Below are 22,636 nucleotides of genomic sequence, written 5' to 3' on the forward strand. Positions count from 1 at the left end.
TGACAGAATTTTCATTTTTGGATGAACTATCCCTTTAATTCATCACATCCACTGAAGTTTTCTGGAAAGAAAGAGACAGAGCATCAACCGAAACAGTGATGGATCTTGCGTTTATTGAATGGCATCATTGATAATTTGCAATAATTTTTAATTGTATAACTCAGAAAGGTTGCTTCATAGTATAAGTTAGTCAATCATGATTCATGAAACACATTCATGCAAATTCTCTCTATCTCAAAGCAACACACTGAAGAGAGATGACCAACCAGGAGGAGATGTCTTTCTTCATATCTCGTCAGTATTAAGAGTAGAGAGAGTCTTTTGGGTTCTTGGCAGATGGAACATTCTGGAACATACCGTAGAGAGTATTTTCCTGTTATTTCATCCAAACAACAGCATGCAATGGTTCTGCAGTGGGTATGGTCCAAATATAGCACTCCCGTTAAGTTAACTCACAAATAACACTGGCTAGGACATTTTTCTCTTCCGTTGATTTGACAGTCTTCATAGATGTTTGGGTTTTAATCCAAGAACAGGACGAAAAAAACACCAATGACTAGCAGGCATGAAGAAACACTCTTTGATAGCACCTTAGTCATTTAAACTCCACGTCAGATTACCAGCCTTTGAACACATGCTGTGAACACCCAGGAGTAGCAGTACTGCATAAAAATAACATCCTAGAGCACATTTACAAACCCCACACATGCTGCCTCAACACACATTATTGGTTCCTGCTGCCTTATCCTTATCCACCTTGGTGTGTCAGATTTTTGAGAAGCTTTCATGTTCTTTTCGACCTTCATTCAGCTTCCTCAAACGTTCTTTGAACTGTAAAGTTTGCATACAGATCAGAATGGGGCATTTTCAGCCTGAGACTGAGACAAATGCAACTAGGTTAGTCCTATTTTATCCATTTTTTTGTTGTTTTTTGGAACAAAAATATAACTTTGTTTTTCAAAAGTACTGCTTACATTATCTACAGTTTTGCAAAAGACAATAAACAGAAAAGCGGACGAGCATTATCAAATGCATGCCGCTGGTCTGGGATCCGGTTACAAATAAATTTAGCAGACGAGTGTCACGGATGGATTGACCCAATCACAGAGAGTAGACGGGGCCAAGATGATTGTATGATTGACATCAAACTGTAGCAGCAGGTTAGTCACTTTATTCCGTGTAGAGATTAAATTTAGGTATTTATACCAGATTTGTGATTTTTTTCTTGATGTTCTGCACAGAACCACCACGTTTTGGTGCATATGACTATTTGAGATAAATACAAATTTTAGCACACACAAATTGACTGCGGAAGTTGATATAAAAGGCCCAAACACAAGCTAGTTGAGTAATCAGTGCATTTGGGATTTTGAAACATTTTAGGTTTTTGTAAGCTTTTTTTTTCCGATTCTGTGAAATCTGTGGTCAAAAATGTGCATTTTAGAAGTTATATTCAATTAAAATAAGTAGCATGTACTGTAACATATTTAAAAGCTTTAAAGCTGCAGTAGAACCCGATTCTAACGTGTACAATGTGATTGGTTGTATTATTGAACATGATGGCGTTTGTGCTGTGAACAGGAGGGTAGAGCCTGTGGAAGCTTTGTTGTGATGGCAGCAATTATTTCCTTTGCAGGTTTAAGGCATATGAGGTGTGTTTATCTGTCCAACACACTTCAATAATGACAACTCGCCCGGACACACACTGTGTGTGTGTAAATGTCAGAGGTTTTCCTCATTAGAGGTATTTTGTAGCTGCTGCAGTCACTTGGCTGAATAACAAACACGTCCATCCATTGTTCGGTTGATTTTGTTGTGTGTAATGAGAAGTACAGTCCAACACTGATGATTTAGAGAGTGATTGTGATGATGATGATGCTGAGGATGAAGATCACCTGCAGTGAAGTCTTAATTATCTTGTTTTAGTCTTTGTCTCCAGTGGATCTTTCTTTGCCTTTTGCGATGATGGGTGGGTTTTGCTCTTCTTGAGGGTGGAATCCTGAGCTTTGGATTTGGACTGCGGCGGGCATGGAGGTTTGGGCTGTCGTTGCGTTTCATTGACGGCAGGCTGGCGGCGAATGCGCTGAGGCGAAGGGCTGTCGGTGCGAGAGGTGGCGTAGCTTCGAGGGGAGGTGCTGATGCTTCGGGTGGCATTGAGAGCTGAGGTACGAGTAGCGGTGCGTGTGGCCGTCCGACTTGCCTGTGCTTGGGAAGGGCCCGAAGATGGAGGACGGGGTGGAAGGGTTTTAGAGGGACGGAGCTGAGGTTTAGGCGGCTGCTGATGGATATTTGTGTGCAGACTTGCAGACTTTTGAATCCTGGGATTGACAGAACTGTTGGTTCTGTTGGCAAGAGAGAGAAGAATGAGTCATATCAATCAGAGGTATTACAGGACAGTCTGCATAAATTTCTTTATATAGTTTGCCAGTAATGGTGCCAAGCAAAATCTGAGGTAGACCATTCCTTGTTCACAATTTTGCAGCAAGAATATTTTATAATGAACACCCAAATGTTTACCAAGTATATATATTTGTTAACTGAACTAAAAACAAAATAGATAAGGTTTAATGCTTTTATCAAATCACAATTTGAGGAAAGATGATTATAGCATTTTACTAGATTTGTAATAAGAATCATTTGTAAACCTGTTGTTACAGAAATGTAGTAGTTTTTCTCCAAAATAAGTTTGTAGGATTAATTCTTGTAAGTGAAGAAATTAAGACAGAAATATAATAATTCTACAACTGTACAGTGAAGTACAATAATTATTCTTAAATATATATATTTTTTTTACAGTGCAGCTGTATTACAATAGTAATGAATATTAACAGGAATATTAATAATAGAATGTTGTTGTTATTATTACTTTATTAAAAATGTTGGGCTTCCTAAAAACATAAATCTAAACACACACACACACACATATATATGTACATAATATACATATATACATAATAAGAGTCAAGTGTGTCCAAACCTCTGGTAGTGTTAATTCAAATAAGTAACATTTAAAAGAATAGTTCACCCAAAAATAAAAATTACCCCATGATTTACTCACCCTCAAGTCATATATAGGTATATATGACTTTCTTTTTTTCAGACAAATACAGTTGGAGTAATATTAAAAAATGTCCTGGCTCTTTCAAACTTTATAATAGCAGTGAATGGCTGCTGATTTTTTTTTAAGTCCAACAGAGCATTCATCGATCATAAAAAGTGCTCCACTTTCCACCGGATGACGTAGGATATCGGTGTAAGCTCAGCTGAGAATACATTATGTTAATATCGATATTTTTTAAACAAATGCATCACTTCAGAAGGCATGTGGAACACTTTTTATCATGGATGGATGCACTTTATTGGACTCAAAAAAACAACAACTGCCATTCACTGCTATTATAAAGCTTGGATGAGCCTGGAGAGTTTTTTTATATAACTCTGATTGTATTTGTTTGAAAGAAGAAAGTCATATATCCCTAGGATAGCTTGAGGGTGAGTACATCATGGTTATTTTTATTTTTGGATGAACTATCCCTTCAAGTTGAATTCCTGTCCACCCACCTGTATTGAATGAAAGACACAGATCTCTGGGTTTGCGGAAGGGTCGTGCCCCCTAGTTGGTCGGATGACCCCCTGATAGGTGTAACTGGACGAGGGATCCTACTCCTAATTCTGCCATCTGCTCCTCTCTCTCCTCTTGCAGAGTCGTCTGATTGGTGGGCTTCATCTTCTGATGCTGTGGCTGAGAGTGTTGGGGAGTGCGAGGAGGCGGAACGAGAGCGAATCAGGTGGGTTTGTTTACGCTCCAGGACGAGGCGGGCCAGCTGTTGCTGTCGGCTTTTGCGAGTTCGCTGAAACTGCTCTTGACTTGTCTGCGATGACTTATCTGAACCTGTTTCCTCCTCCGACATAAGCACAGGAATACGGCTTCGTCTCTGTGGGAGTGGCTTTCTATCAGGTGATTCAGCCTCTGGTGGAGACATATCCTTCTCATCCTCCACCTCTGCATCTCTGGTTTGTTCAGGTGTTACTGGTGGACTCTCTTCCCACTCCTGTTCCCTTTGTTGGTCTTCTTCTGGTGCGACACCGTCTGGTCTGACTTCCAGTTTGGCTTCTTTGGAGACTTCTTCTGTAGTCTCTGGCTGGTCATGTGACTCAGCTAAAAACAAAGCCTCTGGTTCCTCTTTGTCACTCTTTACACTTTCTTCAGCCTCTCTCTCTTTTCCAGCTTCACTTTCTTTCTTTCTTTTCCCCTCATCCTCTTCTCTTTCTAATGTAATCCCCTCACTCTCCTTTTTCTCTCGTTCACTGACCCCTTCCCTCTCCTCTTTCTTTCCACCCATCTCTTCACGCTCAGTAGATATAATCTCATCCAGTCCAGGCAGACGTGGTCTGGCTGTCATGACATTGAGACGTGTCGTCTCAGCAATGTGGATAAAAGTGCGTTCCACCTTGGTGAATGGCGGTGAAGAAGAACCGCCGGTGATCACAGCTGCAGTTGTCATGACAATAGGCCTGGGCTCCGACCTAATTACGGAGGAGAGAGTCCCGGGTTCAGATTCATCCGGCACGGGTCGCTCTCCCTGCGGTGTCAACGCGGCGAGAGTTCCCTGCCCGTCTCCAGGTGAAACCTGGCCATTACCAGCAGACACAAGCACCAGTGTGCGTGAGCCCTCTTCCTGGTCGTGATCCCGGTGGGCTGGGGCGAGTAGGGTGGATGCAGCACCTTCAGGGCTTCCTTCGCTACTGCGAGGGCTTCCATCACTTCCTGAGCCTCCAGTCTTCACACCCTCCTCTCTTAGATCGTCAAACATCAACACACCAGACACGAAGTCGACTCGCTTCAGACGCGTCTGAGAGGAAGAAGGTGAAGGTTCAGCCACTGCGGCCTCCTGTAGCGATGCAAGACAAAGAGAAAAGAAATTGGTGAATTTATGCAACAGTTCTTTCTGGTTCTCGAATCTGATTGGCTGAGAGGAGTGCAATATTCTAGTGATATCAGAACTCCAACCATTTCACTGTTTGTATCACTCCGCGTGTCACAGTGGATGCCCAAATCCACTATAATTTTTCAAATAATACCATTTTTGTGTTACTGAAGGTAGGTGTTAAGAGTTTTTTAGATGAGAATGTACTTGTTTAGACTTCAAATATAAGTTTGTTAGTAAAGATAACGTCTATTTGAAAATTTCGATTTCCAAATGTTTTCAGAGATGTGAGCTCCAGAGTGTCAGCGGCTGACAGCGCTAATGAACCCACCGAGAGCAGCCTTACCTCAGCCAGTTCTTCTGGAATTAGCAGCTGCCTCTGATTTGTCTATAGTGGTTAAACATGAGATGTAATTAGTTTTGGGTAAGTATAAGGTCCCATTAATCTATTATTTGTTCTAGAGCAAATATTTTTGCTGAGGACAAAATCTCATCCCATTATATTTTATGTAAATTTAATGTTGTATAAAACTGCAATTAACTGAATTGCCTAGCTTTTATGATGGCTGTTATTTATTATTAATATTACTATTCAAATAATAATAGTAGTATTTAATAATAGTTTTTAGTATTGGGAAACAGTGTGTCTTTGTGATGATGATTGTTACATTATTCCACCAATAGACGGCAACAAGAGAGAGTGAGTCAGCACTACGACAAAGATATTGCTTTCCTCAGTGGTCATTCAAACTAATGTGTTATGTTGAAGATGAGATTGAGCTGAAGAATGATTGTTGTATCAGATGCAGGTAATCACACTCGCTCAGTCCATCTCTCTCTCATAATACTCTACATAATACAGCAAGCTTTTAATACAGTGATATAATAAGCTTTCATTGAATCAACTCAACATTCCCTTCTTACTAGTTCTAAAATGACGTTTTCGAATTAGTAACGGAGGCTGGGGCTCAACTGTTAAACTGTCAATTTGACATTTGTATCCATGGTGGAAGAAAGTAGTTCGCACCAAAGACCATTTTTAAAGACACTCAGTTGTTGTTTCTTATACATAGAGTGTTTTCACAACACGTCATCAATTGGCATATTGGCATCACTGAACGTACAGTAAACATTGGCAAAGAACGAAACTTGCATATTCTGCTGATTATTGCTGTTGAAAATGATCAATTTTACTCATGTTTTGGGCTGTACTAATCGGTCGGACCAGGAAAAAACATTTGAGGTACTAAAGACTGCCAAACATTATAACATATCAATAAGAAGAGTGCAAAAACTGTCTGATGAACAAAAGGCATTTATGGTTGGCCAAACTAAACCAGGATTTCGAGAGCAAGAATCCAGAGAAAGAACAATTTGTGTTTGTTCTTATCATTTCCAGTCAGGTAGGTGAAATATTAGGCTAATATTTCAGTGGTTCCCAACCACGTTCCTGGAGGCCCCCAAACACTGCACTTTTTTTGGCATCTCTCCTTTGTCTGACACACCCATTTCAAGTCTTGGAGTCCCTACTGATGAGCTGATGATCTGAATCAGGTATGTTTAATTAAGGAGGCATGGGAAACCAGGAACGTGGTTGGGAACCACTGGTTTAGACAGCATAAATTAGCAGAACAATGCATTCAGTAGTACATTAACTGTGCAATCCGTGCTGTTGTTTACATCCGAGTATTGACAGTATGGCTGTGCATCCGGGTAACTGACCAAATCATGACATAAGTGCAAACCCTCTATTTACACACTCGTGCTGTCAAACTGTTGTATAAACGCAATATCACACTTTGTAAGAGAAGAGTCCACTCTTTAGTCATTTTTCAGATTATTTACTTGTGATTTGGTTGTATACAAGCTTTGCAGGATTGTCTTTTAGAATGACATACATGGTTAAAAAGGCACAAAAGTCCATTTTACAGTGTAATATTTTCTCTCTATTTTTTAAATGATTTAGCCCGTTTGTGATTTCAAGTGTAGACTCAAAGACAGTGCTCAGCCAACAGTATGTACAGCGGTGGACACACACAGAGCAATGACACAGAGGAATGTGTTAGTACAGCAGCATGTTCAGCTATCTGTCCGAAGACTTACAATTTTACAAAAGCCTAAATTACATGCTTGTACATATTACAAGTCTAATATACAGTCCCTATAGTGTTTATTGCACTAGCTATTTCGTGAAAGACTCTTGCTGTTAAACGTTGACCCTGATTTACACATGTAATGCTTCTATGAGCAGGTCTGGGATCAGCTGATGAGTAACATTTTTCAGCAATAAAAATCCAGCGTATGATATAAATTTTGACTCATAAAATTCCTTAAAATTGATTCATAACAATACTGATCTGTGAGAAGCCACCTACATGGTTTTAGGTTTTTCTCAATATATTATTAAATACATAAAAGAATACATTTTGACGGTTTTCTATACAAACAGATGTTGTTAAACGCTGTTGCACACTGCTCAGAGCTTAAGGTTTTTTCTCTGGGGAGTTCTGACAAGCTCAAGTTTGACCCAGTTAGAGACAGAGAATGTGAGAGGTTATGAATGTTGAATGGCATGAAGCTGAGTGAATATTGAATTTAGCATAAAATATAGTAGTACATGGAACACCATTTAGATTCAGAAGTAATGGACAATATTATTTACAATCTCTCAGTAAAGCAGAGAAGACATTTGTGAAACTTCCTCTGACCTTCCTCAATCTATCTGAACGTTACCACACATTATAAATCTTCACCAGCTTGGAAACACTACATTTCCTGGTAAATTATTTTCTTCATAAGAAATTTTCAGAATTTAAATATACCAGTAACAAGATATTTGTCAAGATTTGAATGTGATAGAATGCGCATATACACTACTTTTCAAAATTTTGGGGTTAGTAAGATATATATTTTAAAGAAATTAATATATTTAATTACGCAAGGATGTATTAAATTGATCAAAAGTGACAGTTTATAACATTACAAAAGGTTTTTGCTGTTTTTGTCCAGCTTTCTATTCATCAAAAAATCATGGATCACGGTTTCCACAAAAATAATAAGCATGCCTAACTGTTTTCAAAATAATACAATTTTTAAAATTTGAACATTTAAATTTCAAAAATAAATAAATAAATAAAAAATCTTGAAAACCAAATCAGCTTATCACAATAATTTCTGAAGGATCGTGTGGCACTGAAGACTGGAGTAATGGCTGCTGAAAATTCAGCTTTGCCATCATAGGAATAAATGACATTTTACAGTATATTCAAATAGAAAAGAGTTATTTTAAATGGTAATAATATTTCACAATATTACTGTTTTTATTGTTTTTTTGTTTTGTTTTTTTCAGTTAACTACATGTGTCCTTAACAAGCATAGAAGATGCCTTTCGAAAACACAAAAAAAAATATCACAGACCCTAAAATTTTGTATGGTAGTGTATGTGATATAGTTATCTTTGGGATGCAAAAATCTATTTGCTTACTTTTTTCCTGCATTAAAAAATTAAATAAAAAAAGGTTTGGTTCGGTTACAGCCAAGCTTTTGTGTCTCTATCTATAGTCATTCTTTCTAGGCTCATCTTCTCCATTAGGAAGACATTTGGATCAGCTTTCTCACACAGTTCACACTACAAACTCTTCTGAACATACACATTACAGTACATTGGTTATTCCATATAAACAGTGGTTGGTGTAAATTGCATTAAAACACCCAAAGCAGCACAGACACCAGGAGCCAACTGCAACCCATTATGAATGAATGTATTTTTGTATTCATATATGTGTTTTTCAACATTCAGAGTTTGTTGCAGTTGGCCCAGCGAGGCAAATTATAGTAAAAGAAGGAACTCTGCATCTTCAGCATGATTCGCATATGCACTGATCCAGCATTGAGTCGTATAGCATTTTTACAGCATGAATTTCAAGTGAAACATTAATACACTGACAAACAATCAATCTTAATTTCCTCCCACAGATATGTATATATCTCAAATGAACTGAGGAGAACTGCTGGAGGACTTTACAATACAGATAATGCAAAGATTTATGGTATTAATGCTACTTTATGTTTCATAGGAAGTATCTAACACTGAGTCCCAACCAGGCACAACCAAAATATCCATCCATGAAAATGTGACATAATCAACCAATCGTATATAAACATAAAAATATTAGATGAGAAACTTAAATTTAAACACACGTTACCTTGACAAATATAATTAAAAAAAAAGTTTAATTTGAAGTATTAAAATGCTTAAAACTTTAAGACTTTTCTAAACTGATAAAAGTTAATTCAAAACACTAATATATAGAATATATAGTTTCCACCACTGAATAAAAAATAAAAACTTTTTATTTTTATTTTTATTTATACTTCTTTTTTTACTTTTTTCTCAGAATTGTGAAACATAAACTCACAATTTTAACTTTTTTTTCGTGCAGTTGCAAATTTATATATCTTGCAATTCAGACTTTTTTTTCTGCAAATCTGACTTTTTTTCTCAGAACTATGAGATATAAACGCGCAATTGCAAGTTATAAGGTCCAATTTTTAGGGGAAAGATTGATATTTTCTCAGAATTGCGAGTTTATCTTACAATTCTGACTTAACTCCCACTTGCATTATATAAAAAAACAATTTTGAGTTTATGTTTCACAATTCTGACTTTATAACTCGCAGTTTTAAGTTTGTCATGCAATTCTGACTTTTCTCAGAATTGTGAGTTTATATCTCACATTTCTGAGGAAAAAAAGTCTGAATTGTGAGTTCGTATCATGCAATTTGAGAAAAAAGTCAGAATTGCGAGATGTAAAGTCGCAATTTCATAAAAAAGAAAATCAGAATTGTAAGATAAACACTATATAGAATTGTAAGATAAACACTATATTAAACTTTTTTAATTTTTTATTCAGTGGCGAAAATGGGCTTCCATATTAATAGTTAATATGATAGTATATAAATACTAAAATAACACTGATGAGATCATAAGATGTCTAATGTGCAGTTATGCAAAGCATAATTTGGACTAGAAATAAAAACTATGTTACTGACAAAATGTTGTGTTTGTGGCTATTGTCGGTTAGCACAAAAACACTTGTCAGTTTATTGCGTTGTGCCTGGTTATGGCACAGTGTGTGATCTAATTTCTATGACAATGATGCTGCACTTCTGCATTCAAAAGCTTATTATGCACTGATTTATGACTATTATGATTTTAACACTGAAGTAGCATGTCAAGTCTATGGCCATGAATAAAAAAAATGACAACATTCATTTGCCGAATCATAAACTATAGTCAAGTTCAAATATCTGCATATGTGTATCCAACCACTAATGCACGTGTGACAAAACCAAAGAAAGAGGCTCAGTCTTCCTTTTACACACCTATTGCCTTAAGCTCTATTGCACTTCAATATATAATCATTTATTTAATATATCTCTATTCCAGAACTTTAATCGATTCTCAACTCCCTATTATTCAAACGTCTCAACATCGAGGATGTCGTGTTTATGACGTTCTTGCCCTCAGATAAGCACTGCTTAAGTTCACATGGAACCTAACATCATCCGAAAGCAATATGCATATGTTTCTGTAATACTGAAAGACAATAATTACAGTCGAGAAAATTATCTTTTTATAGCTAACATGGAAGACAAAAGTGATATCACAATTAATCTACATAGCCAAAAGTATGTGAACACACACCAAACCCACATTCATTTATTAAGCATATCAAGGCCATTCACCTAAAAATGTCTAAGGAGGTTGTATGGCTGTATATAGATGTTTCTGCACCTGTTAGTAAAGGATGTAACTGAAAATTCATTAATTACTCACCCTCATGTCGTTCCAAACCAGTACGACCTTCGTTTATCTTCATAACGCAAATTAAGATATTTCTGATGAAATCCAAGAGCTTTCTGACCCCAGATTTCATCAGAAATATCTTAATTTGTGTTCCAAAGATGAACAAAGGTCTTACGGGTTTAAAAACAACATGAGGGTGAGTAATTAATGATAGAATTTTCATTTTTTGGGTAAACCATCTTCAAGAAATGTGTGTCTATATACTTTTAGCCATGCGGAGCATTTAATACAGACCTAATACTCACACCTTGGTTACACACAACTCTTTCTCTCCATCTTTGTTTACTCATTTTCTCTTCTACACACTGAAAACACTCTCCTTGAAATGCCAGAGGATCCAAGCAACTAGATTATTTTACAGGTCCAACCCTGTGAGGATACAAACGCTGTATGTGGTTAACATCAAGCTTTCTCTCGGCTACGAAAGGCGGCTATAAGAATCTATATAAAGAAATCCATCACTTCACATTCTGTCATGTTTGCTTGAAAAAGCCATATATCCCGCCTGGAGGTGTGCGTTGTGGCGTTTGACAGGTTCTATATGTGCTGAGACCGTATTGATGCGAATAGACTGTGCAAAAAATAGCTTAGCAAGCACTCACTGTCCTTCTAGTGTCCTCTACTAACACTTAGCAGGGGAACGCATCTGCTTTAAGCCAACATTCACTGTAATACAATGACATTCAACCCTGAAAAACATAATCACACTATCCTGCATCACAACTGTCCTCCTACACAGATGACGACGGTGTTGATGGGAATCTAATAGGCCTAAGCAACAACAAAAGAGAAAAACGATATTCTCGTCACTTTAGTCAAAGTGCCTGTCCCACCAGACACCAGCAGCTCTGCACTAAACATCCTTGATGGAGGTAAAAATGTGTTGTCTTTGTGTTTGTTTTCTCTTTTTTAGAAAAAAATGTAGTGTACAGTGTCTCTATGAGTAAATACATCATACAGCATTGTACAGAATTGCTTTGTTTTGGAGAATACAATATATTTGATGTTTCTCCAATCATCCCAAGTGCTTAAAGGGAAATTCATCCAAAAATGACAATTCTGTCATCATGTCGTTCCAAACCTACATGAATTTCTTGTGTGGAATATAAAAGATAATATTCTGAAGAGCTGTTTTGTCAATGTAATGAAAGTCAATGGAGACATTTTTCAAAATACCTTCTTTTGTGTTCCACAAAAGTCATAAAATGACATGAGGTTGAGTAAATGGTGATAGAATTAAAATTTTCAGGTTAAAAGGTCATTAATTGCTCACCCTCATGTCATTCCAAACCCATAAGACCTTGTTTTCTTTGCGCACAAAAAGTATTCTCATAGCTTCATAAAATTACGGGTAAACCACTGATGTTACATGGACTACTTTAGCAATGTTCTTACTACCTTTCTGGGACGTTGCTGTCTACGCAGGGTCAGAAGGCTCTCGGATTTCATCAAAAATACCTTAATTTGTGTTCTGAAGATGAACGAAGGTCTTACGGGTTTGGAACAACATGAGGGTGAGTATTTAATGATAGAATTTTGATTTTTGGGTCAACTATCCCTTTAACTATCCCTTTAATTGCAAATATCCAATAAAAAAAATTCACTTTAGCTGGATTAGTCTCAAATCTCTCTTACACACACACACACACACACACACACACACACACACACACACACAAAATCTCACAATCACAGACCAAGTTTATTGCCCGTAATAAACTTTGTTCATCTATGGGCACAAAAGTGGGCACCCGTGCTCCCCTTCTACTAAACGGCATCACACGTGTGCGCACTGATGGTGGGGGAATCATGTCTTGTTCATAAGTTTGGCCAGCATTTGCTGAATGTGTAGGCGTGGGAGGTTTAGTACTGAATGCCGGGCTCTGGGATTGCCTGGCAACAGGGGCATGTGTCTGCGATGGGCGTGGCGGTGGGCGGGGCTGCTTTCAGCCGAGCGGCTGCGCTGAATGGCCGCTCCCCCCGAGGGCGGGGTCGTGGGGGAAGGGCTCCGTGTCCATGGTAGCGGAGGAAAACACGTACGACGCCAGTCTTCTCAAATGGGCGGGCCTCGGGAATGAGTGATGTGGGTGTGGCCTGTCCTCCTCCAACTGAAAAAGACCAATAAGAGCGGAGGAAAAGAGGAATCAGGCTGAGGAAAAAACTTAAACGCGAAGTATTGAAAAAAAAAAGCGTGTTTTTTTGTCTAAGATTGTGTGTGATGCACACACAAAAACACACCAATAAAAAACAAGAGAGAAACGAAACATTCTATCAAATGGGTGGTACAAACACATAGATGTGCTGTAGCTCGTTCAGAGGACAAGACCAGCCCACATCTGTCTGAACGCTAGAGACAGGCTTGTTTAAGCTTACGTACGGGTGAATGTATGTTCTATATGTTGTGAAGGAGCCAACGTGTGCACACAGAACCCTGTATGACCAATGAGCAAACTAAGCTTGGTTGTGAATTGTTGAGCATGACTCGCACACACACTCACACACAAACACGCAACCACAAAAACCTAAAACATGCAGCTCAACATGAATGCACAAGATTACATAACACACATACTGTACAGCAAGGATGTATACAAACACTCACATACAAACAACATATGCTAATTATCTTGCAGTACAAGTTATGAAAGGCTTAAATAAGCTTTCTTGTACTGGTGATGTCATTATGTAAAAAATATTCAGCAGCTATGAACAAATGCTAGTAGTATATCATAACAGTACAGCCTTAATGCAACCTAAAGACACACAGAGATATTACAGCACCTAGCACACAGTGATTTTCAAGATGTAAGAAACATCTTAACAGAATCTTATTTAAAGGAGAAGTCAACTTCCAAAACAAAGATTCACATATAATGTGCTCACCCCCTTGTCATCCAAGATGTTCCTGTCTTTTTTTCTTCAGTCGTAAAGAAATTATGTTTTGTAGGGAAAACATTTCAGGATTTTTCTCCATATAATGGACTGATATGGTGCCCCGATTTTGAACTTCCAAAATGCAGTTTAAATGCGGCTTCAAACGATGCCAAATGCGGTTGTAAACAATCCCAGCCGAGGAAGAGGGGTCTTATCTAGCGAAACGATCGGTTATTTTCATTAAAGAAATACAGTTTAAATACTTTTTAGTCTCAAACGCTCGTCTTGCCTTTCTCTCCATGAACTCTGTGTATTCTGACTCAAAACAGTTAGGGTATGTCGAAAAAACTCCAATCGTATTTTCTCGCTCAACTTCATTTCAAAATCATCCTACATTGCTGCAGAAGTACCAACCCAGTCTTTGCAACGTGAACACACAAATAAGATTAAACACACTTAACAAAAAAGGTAAAACAGAGATATAGGTTGATTTCAAAGTTAAGGGAGAACATGAGATGGGAGTTTTTCAACATACCCTAATTGTCACGAACCGGAACAAAAACAGTCCAAGCTGTGTAGGACAAGATATATATATATTATATATATATTGATATATATAAATATATAATTAATTATATATTTAAATGAAAATAACCGATCGTTTCGCTAGATAAGACCTTCCTTCCTCGGCTGGGATCGTTTACAACTGCATTTGGGATCGTTTGAAGCCGCATTTAAACTGCCTTTTGGAAGTTAAAAATCGGGGCACCATAGCAGTCCATTATATGAAGAAAAATGCTGAAATGTTTTCCTCAAAAAACATAATTTCTTTACGACTGAAGAAAGAAAGACGTGAACATCTTGGATGACAAGGAGCTGAGTAAATTATCTGTAAATTGTTGTTCTGGAAGTGGACTTCTCCTTTAAGCAAGATACACTTTGTTAAAATTAGTCAATGCATTAGGTATCATAAACAACAACACTCCTACTCCATTTATTAAAAGGAACCCTGGGTATTAAGACTTGTATGGCTTAATATAACATAAATGATGTATCTTACTAAAATATGTAGTAGAAATCCCATGACAGATTTATGTTATTTAAAAAATCTACATCGTTTTATACATATTTTGGATTATGGGGCGCACCACTATTTTGATGATGTAAAATGGCTGCACCCGGTGAGCTACTGCCACTACCAGTTGCTATTTTTACCTCAATACAACTCGAAAAAAAAAAAAAAATACTGATACAATTACCTCAGCTACTAAAAGTGCTTACAGGTGGTCATGGATAGAAGCGTAGGCTTAAACCACATGCCACACCATCGATTTTTCCCTTTAAGGAGTCTAAACGCCCCCGGACATAGAGTAAAATCAGCCCTAAGAAACAGCGCTTCAGTGACTGCAGTGTCATGAGAAGCGCTGCATCTAGGATTTCTTGACTTTGCTGTTTGTAAGCTCTTTCAGTAGATGTGGTCTACTAAAAGCCTTAAAGACATCAGGGCTAAAGAGGAGAGGACAAAGACGCAGGTCCATGGACATCCTCCCATTCTTTTCTCCTCTTCCTATTACTAGGAAAAGCAGTGAAGATCTACATCGCTTCTCTTGTTGGCTTTCGACTGAAAATTACAACCAAAAGCCGCACAATGTGGCATTGTATCAGTATTTTATTCTTAGAGCTGTGTTGAGGTAAAAATAGCAACAGGTAGCACCAGTAGCTCATCAAGTGCAGCCATTTCACGTCATCGAAATAATGGTGCCCTCCCATAGTACAAATTATGTATAAAACTTTTTTCTAAAATAACGTAAGTCTTTCATGGATTTTCTACTACATATTTCAGTAAGAGACATCATTTACATTATACTAAGCCTTAATACAAGTCTTAATACCTGGGGTTCCCTTTAAGGTTTTTAATTCTAAAAAGTCCTAAATAATTTGCTCTTTCTTAAAAATGCCAATCATTTGATTTAGTTTTTCAGCCTTTTAGCTGATATCCTATTTCACTCAGATATGTCACATTACATTGCCTGCTAAAATTCACACTGACTTTGATGATAACAATGCACTTGCAGACCACTGGTGGGTGATAATGTGATCAAATGTGATAAATTATATTTCAAACTAGAATTAAACAGCTGTGATGCAGCTACCATCAACCATATTAAGTGATCAGGATAACGCATACACACATGCCCACACATACACACTCAGGTGTGTCTTACCGGTCCATCAGGTCCAAACGGCTCCGACTCCCTCCGTCTATGAGGCAACGAGTGACAAGGTGAATGGGCGGGGCTCGGTCCCGCCCCCTCCTCCTCTGCTACAATCATCATCCCACGTTGCGTTTTGGGTCGTACCACAGCCTCAGCTCCGCCCATCCCATGCATATGTCCTCTTCTTCTCCTCTCCTCATGGTCCTCAAGGGGGCGTAATTCCTCTGGTTCCTCATCCGTGGTGCCTGAGGTGGTGGGCTCTGCCCCAGGATGGAAGTCTTTCAACTCTGTTTCTTTATCAATCATCACCCACTCCCTGCTGTCAAAGTCCTCTTCCTCTGCCAGCGGGACTGAGCGGATGAAGGCATTACTGTGGGCTTCCTGGTCACCGTCTGCAGAGACATCATGGTGGCCACCGGCCAGTCGTTCTCCCTGTCCAGCTTCTAAAGAGAGCATCTGAGCAGGCTGGGAAGAGTAGACGTGCCTGGATGGAGAACCCAGCATGTCCAAACGAGAGCTGCCACAAAAGACACAAAGGCTAAGATATAGAATCAACTGGACAATGGCACATTTAACTACAAACTTTAATTTGTAGGAACACTATTGTTCAAAAGCATGGGGTCAGTCAATTTAAATAGCATTAAATTAAAAGTGGCAGTAAAAACATTTATAATGTTACCAAAACTATTTTTAAGCAAATGCTGTTCTTTTGATTGTTCTCTTCATCAAAAAATATTAAGCAGCACAACTGTTCAACATTGATAAGAAATGTTTCTTGAGCACCACATCTGCATATTAGAATGATTTCTGAAAAATCATGTGACAAATGTATTTAATAATTAGTTTAAAAAAGCGCTGTCAAATAGATCCATTGCAATTAATCGCAAAGTAAAAGTTTGTGTTTACATAATATATGTGTGTACTGTGTATATCTATATGTGTATATTTAGGAAATATAATGTTATATATATATATATATATATATATATATATTTTTTGTATATAAAATAAATCATATAAACACACATACACAGTACACACACATTATGTAAACAAACATTTATGTTGGATGTGATTAATCGTGATTAATTGATTTGACAGCAATAGTTTAGAAATTAATAATTATGTTATTATATTAAATATTACAATATTTATAATTCTTATAATTACTTCATAACTTTACTATAATTATAATTACTTTATTAATTTATAATTATTAATAAAAATCCAGTCTGATTAAAAGTCCTATGAAATAAATGAATAACTATTTCATTAATGAAAGATTATAATAAAAAACAGTTATCTCAAGATCATGCAACATTACAATCTAATTATTTATTTAATCTAATAATTTATTTAATTTAATCATTAATCTAATAAAAAAAAATTTAATCTGTTCTTATATATATCCATATAAAATGTTTCTTTAGCATGCCAAGCCATTTTGATCAGAAAAATGCCATTATTACGATAAGAAGAACAACATGCACTTCCCTTTCATTAAATTCACAGATGCCATCCAAAATGTCAGAGCAAAATGCTGTATAAAAACAAAAAATGTATATGCTTTCTTATCAGAAAGCCACTTTTCCACGCTTTTCTTACTAACAAGACACATGCGGTCAAATGACCTTTAGAATAGCTAAATGTCAGCCAGAAGAACAGAGATAAATTTTCAAGCACACGCTCTCCTCACCGTTTATCTGCAGCATCTCCTCTATCCTCTGCAGCAGACAGGCGGTCAGATTCTGGGCTGTTGACTCTCCGGTCTCTTGGAGGGCGGGGCTGAGGTTCTGCTTCTCCACCCCTCGCTGGGGAAACTGACCTTCCTCCTCCTGCAGGCTCCTCCCCATCCTCTGCTGCTACTTGCGTCTGAGAAGAAAAGCAGTATTAAACACTCAACTGAGGTAAAATCATGTTTCATACTTATTAGATTCAAATTAAAGTGAATAATTTAGCATAATACATTACACATAGTACCTTACTGATGCTGATCCTGAGTTTGTTACGGTTGAAGTCAGTTTCATCCCATCCTTCACCAGCAGGTGGGGCTGGAGCAGGTTTGCTAGGCCTGCTGGGTATCAAGGCAGGTGGAGCGTTCTCTTGGTCACTCAGGTGTTCATCTTGCAGAACGTCATCAGTGTTTTCCCTCGGTAATTCACCAGGTACCGGTGTCACATTAACCACCCTGAGAGAGGCAATTCAGAGCCATATCAGAATCACATCAGAGAGTAATTTCAGAGTCCCAAATCCCACCATACTGTGCAAAAGGTCTGATACTGTTGTAAGAGTTTGTGTACATATTCTTACCCCACGATGGCAGCAGTTTGCCTTGTGTTTTGTTGTGGTGGTGTGTGTGTGCTTGTGGGGAGGGCCGTATCTGTTCCAGATTTTTCCCAGTCATAAGGCTCATTTTCTGTTATCACCCTCTCTTTCATGCTGTTCTCAAATACTGACATTAACAGCTACACCAGAGGAAGGAAGAAGAAAAAAAGAAAATTAATTTTTCACTCACAATTGTTGTTTAACATATAAAAGAAATTACATATACATTATAATTATATATATATATATATATATATATATATGTATGTATGCATATATATATATATATATATATATATATATATATATATACACACACACACATTTGCCTTTATTATGGTAGGACAGTGTAGACCTGACAGGAAGCAAAGCATTTTATTCTCAACAAGACTTCATTTATTTATGGAAGCCCTTTTCCGCCACTGCATAAAAAACGTAAAAAATGGTAATTGCAAATTTTTGTCTTACAATTCTGACTTTCTTTCTCGCAATTGTGAGTTTCCTTTTTTTTTTATACAACTTGTTTTCTAAAAGTCAACAACTTTTTTCTCAGAATTGTGAGATATAAACTTGCAATTGCAACTATAAGGTCAGAATTGTGTGATGTAAACTTGCAACTGGGAGAAATAAAGTCAGAATTGCGTGAGTTGTACTCAGAATTGTGAGAAATAAAGTCAAAATTGCAAAATAATAACTTGCATTTCTTACTTTTTTCTCACAATCGCAATTCGGGCTTTTTTTTCTTCCAATTCTGACTTGTTTCCTCAAAAATGTGAGATATAAATTTGCAACTGTGAGTTATAAAATCCAGTTATAAAATACATCTTTATCTCACAATTCTGACTTTATAACTTGCAATTGTGAGTTTATATCACGCAATTTTGAGAAAAAGTCAGATTTGCAAGTTTATATCTCATAATTCTGACTTTTGTGACTCACAATTGCGGGTTTACATCTCACAATTCTGAGAAAAAAGTCAGAATTGTGAGTTTATATCACGCAATTCTAAGAATTGCAAGATGTAAACTTGAAATTGCAATAAAAATTAAAACAATAAAAATTCACAATTACCTTTGTATATTTTATTTAGTGGCGGAAACAGGCTTCCATATTTATGTGATTAAAAATACAGAAAAACAGTAATATTGTGACATGATTACAATTTAAAATAGCTGTTTTCTATTTTATTATATTGTAAAATATAATTTATTCCTGTGATGGCAAAGCTGAATTTTCTCCAGCCTGTACTCCAGTCTTCAGAAATAAACATTTTTTATTATGGATGTTGGAAGCATTTATGCTTGTTATGTTTTTGTAGAAAGCATGTTCATTTTTTCAGGACTATTTAATGAATATAAAGCTTAAAAGAGCAGCATTTATTTGAAGTAAAGATCTTATACATTTCATTTATTTGAAGTAAAAATATTATAAATGTCTTTATTGTCACTTTTGATCAAGTTCTTGTTGAAAAACAAAAGTGGGTGTTTGGAGGTGTGTGAGATGGTTTACCTGATAATCAGGTTTGGTATAGTAATCTAAATCCAGCACATGGTCATAGAAGACATGAAACTCAGCAGGCATGTGTTTCAACAGCATCCTGTGCTCATAACGCTCTTTAATCTGTCCCACCTGCTCCTGTTCATCAGATGCACATTATGGACACAATTAACAGCAAAAATAGCCCTGAAGGCCTTAAATATTTAAAACAAAAGCTCTTAAGACTGAGTACAATGAGGATTAATTCATTCATTTCAGTTCCATTATGTTCATATTCAGTGACTAATGTGATACCTTACCTTATCTTTTATCTTACGCCATGGTAACTGTCCAACAGTAAACTCTACCAGCATATAAAACAACGACCACAAATCATCATGACGACCCATTTCCTGTAAAAAAGAATTAACATTTTTAAAAACTGCTCTTTTTTAAAATACATGGTTCTTAAAGTAACTAATTCCATCCAAGAATCACCACTTAAGATTCATTAGAGTCAATAAATCAAATTCAAACTGGCAAATACAGCCAGCGCTCACCAATTATTATACGTAATATGCTTCAGACAGTCATTGAATAGACTGCGTACAGTCTGTAGGCGTCCTCTTTGAAGACAAGACTACACTTACCTTGTTTTTATGAGCGTTAATGGAAGCATAGCGTACTGTCCCTCTGAACCCAGCCACCGTCCTGGGCTAAAGCAGAACATTTAAAAGAGTCTCATAATAAGAATTCATATCACTTTCATTTTATACTTAGGTTGGAATAAGTAAATGCATAATCAAAACAAAGCAAACAAGGGAAGGAAATATAAGAAATGGTGGAGCGACAGGAATTTGATACATTTTTGCAGGTTTTTATGACCTTTTGACCTCTTTTGGAATTACTAGACTGATTGAGCACAATTAATTGAACACATGTACAGGGAGTCTCTTACACAGAAGAGGATGTAGGATGTGGGTATGAGACACGGGTGTCGATTTCAGGATTTAACATTTAGGGCACAACCATTAGAGAAGAGTGGGTAATTTCTAAGAGCCTTCGGAGGGTAAGGAAGGAGTCTTTTTTAAGATTTTGGAAAACTCACAATATGATTGTCGCTATGGTAACAGGGACAAACATCTTTGGCGGGGGAGCATGCGATTCAACATGAGAGCCAAAACAGAACTGCAAAACAAAACTGAGAAAAGTGAAACATAAAAATGAATTCAAACACACAAATAACAAAATTCATTAGTAAAAGGCAAATAATAAAATAAAATAAATAGGAATGCCTGATACTTTGGTACCATATTGTTTTTTGGCCGCTATTAATTGCTGTAATTTCCTAAGCCTTTACTTTTAGACTATCTTTGTCGCTATTGTACATAAGACTCACATAAAATCTTAAAATATAATTGAATAGCACTGTTGAAAGTAATTTTATATATAAGGATATATAAGATTCTATATATATAGTGCCCTTCACCAAAATTGGCCCTTGGTAAATTTGAGCAAAGGTGGCTGTGAAAATAAATCTGCGCTATTTATCCTTTTGATCTTTTATTCAGAAAATTCACAAAATTCTAATGTTTCATTGAAGTAAAACAATTGAAAGTGGAGGAAACTTACATTATGAAATAAATGTTTTTTAAAAGCATTGAAAACTCCCATTTCCACCATCAGGGCAATAATTTTGTTACAGTTACAATTCTGTCTGGAAGAGGACGTGTCTATATCGTCCTAATGCACGGTGAGGCAGACTTTGAACGACCAAAGACCCTTCAAGGATCACAGCTGGAGAATTGCAGAGATTAGCTAAGTCTTGGGTCAGAAAGCCTAAAAAAATAAAAATAATAAAAATAAAAAAAAATAAGCCCCTACATCACCACATGCTGTTCAGGAGGGTTTCAAGAAAATCCTCCTCACTCATCCAAAACCAAACTCCAGCACATTCAGTTGTCAAAACACAACTGGAACTTCAAACAAGACTGGCTTCTATGTTAAGATTAGACTAAAAAAGAGAGCTTTTTGGCAGCAAACCCACCAATCAGAGATAAAAAGTACCCCATGCCCACGGATACACATACTACTTGATCTTCAATGTTGTGGGCCTAGTTTTCTGCCAGAGGTCCTGGATACATGGCATCATGGATTCTATCAAATTTCAATAGATAAAAAATATAAACCTTACTGCCTCTGTTAGAAATCCTATAATGGGCCGTGGTTGGATCTTCCATCAGGACAATGATCCAAAACAAACATCAACAGAAAAATGTGCCACTGAGGAATGAAGCTTGAAGCTTCTGCCATGACCGTCCCAGTTCCCTGACGTAAACCCTATAGAAAACGAGTGGGATGAACTTAAGTGAAGAGCTGGGAATCTGAAGGATCTGGAGAGATTCTGTATGAAGGAATGTTCTCTGATCTTTTGTCAGGTGTTCTCCAAACTCATCAGGCATTGTAGGAGAAAACTCAGAGCTGTTATCTTGGGAAAAGGACGTTGCGATAATTGGGTGCCAATAATCGCAGCCAACATGAACTAGAGAAAAACATTTATTTCATAATGAAATTTTCCCCGCACTTTTCATTGCTTTACTTAATAGGTTAGAACTTCGTGAATTTTTTGAATGAAAGATCAAACGGATAAAGCATGCAGATTTTGCCACCTTTGCTCATATTTACCAAGGGTGCCAATATTAGTGAAGGACACTGTAAATTATTACTAACTTAAAGGTACTGGCCAGTGACTATAATTTTAATATCAGTGCATCCCTTGAAATAACTCTTCAAACATGAACATCACAACTCAATATAAAAACTGCACATGCATGAAACAGAAATGTGAAAAATGCTGCTTATTAAGCAATTTCCATAAAAAAAATTAAATAAAACAAAAAAAAGAAAAAAGAGTGTATCAGAAAATAAAACAAAAAAGAAATACTTAC

General features: G+C 36.9%; 1 protein-coding gene across 2 annotated transcripts in view; it reads right to left on the bottom strand.

Moving 5' to 3' along the window:
- Positions 1 to 55: 55 nt before the first annotated feature.
- ttbk1b (tau tubulin kinase 1b) overlaps positions 56 to 22,636 on the bottom strand; it is a 31,472-nt gene continuing 8,891 nt past the window's right edge. For both annotated transcript variants that reach the window (XM_051133633.1, XM_051133632.1), the window contains 9 exons: positions 20,339 to 20,404; positions 20,009 to 20,101; positions 19,722 to 19,847; positions 18,198 to 18,352; positions 17,868 to 18,075; positions 17,584 to 17,759; positions 15,897 to 16,404; positions 3,562 to 4,892; positions 56 to 2,342 (listed from right to left, as the gene is read on the bottom strand). In XM_051133633.1, the coding sequence (XP_050989590.1) occupies positions 1,913 to 2,342; positions 3,562 to 4,892; positions 15,897 to 16,404; positions 17,584 to 17,759; positions 17,868 to 18,075; positions 18,198 to 18,352; positions 19,722 to 19,847; positions 20,009 to 20,101; positions 20,339 to 20,404 (3,093 nt within the window). In that variant the 3' untranslated portion in view covers positions 56 to 1,912. The remainder of the gene's footprint in view (positions 2,343 to 3,561; positions 4,893 to 15,896; positions 16,405 to 17,583; positions 17,760 to 17,867; positions 18,076 to 18,197; positions 18,353 to 19,721; positions 19,848 to 20,008; positions 20,102 to 20,338; positions 20,405 to 22,636) is intronic.

The sequence above is a fragment of the Labeo rohita genome, chromosome 17, assembly GCF_022985175.1.
Source record: "Labeo rohita strain BAU-BD-2019 chromosome 17, IGBB_LRoh.1.0, whole genome shotgun sequence".
Lineage (NCBI taxonomy): Eukaryota > Metazoa > Chordata > Actinopteri > Cypriniformes > Cyprinidae > Labeo > Labeo rohita.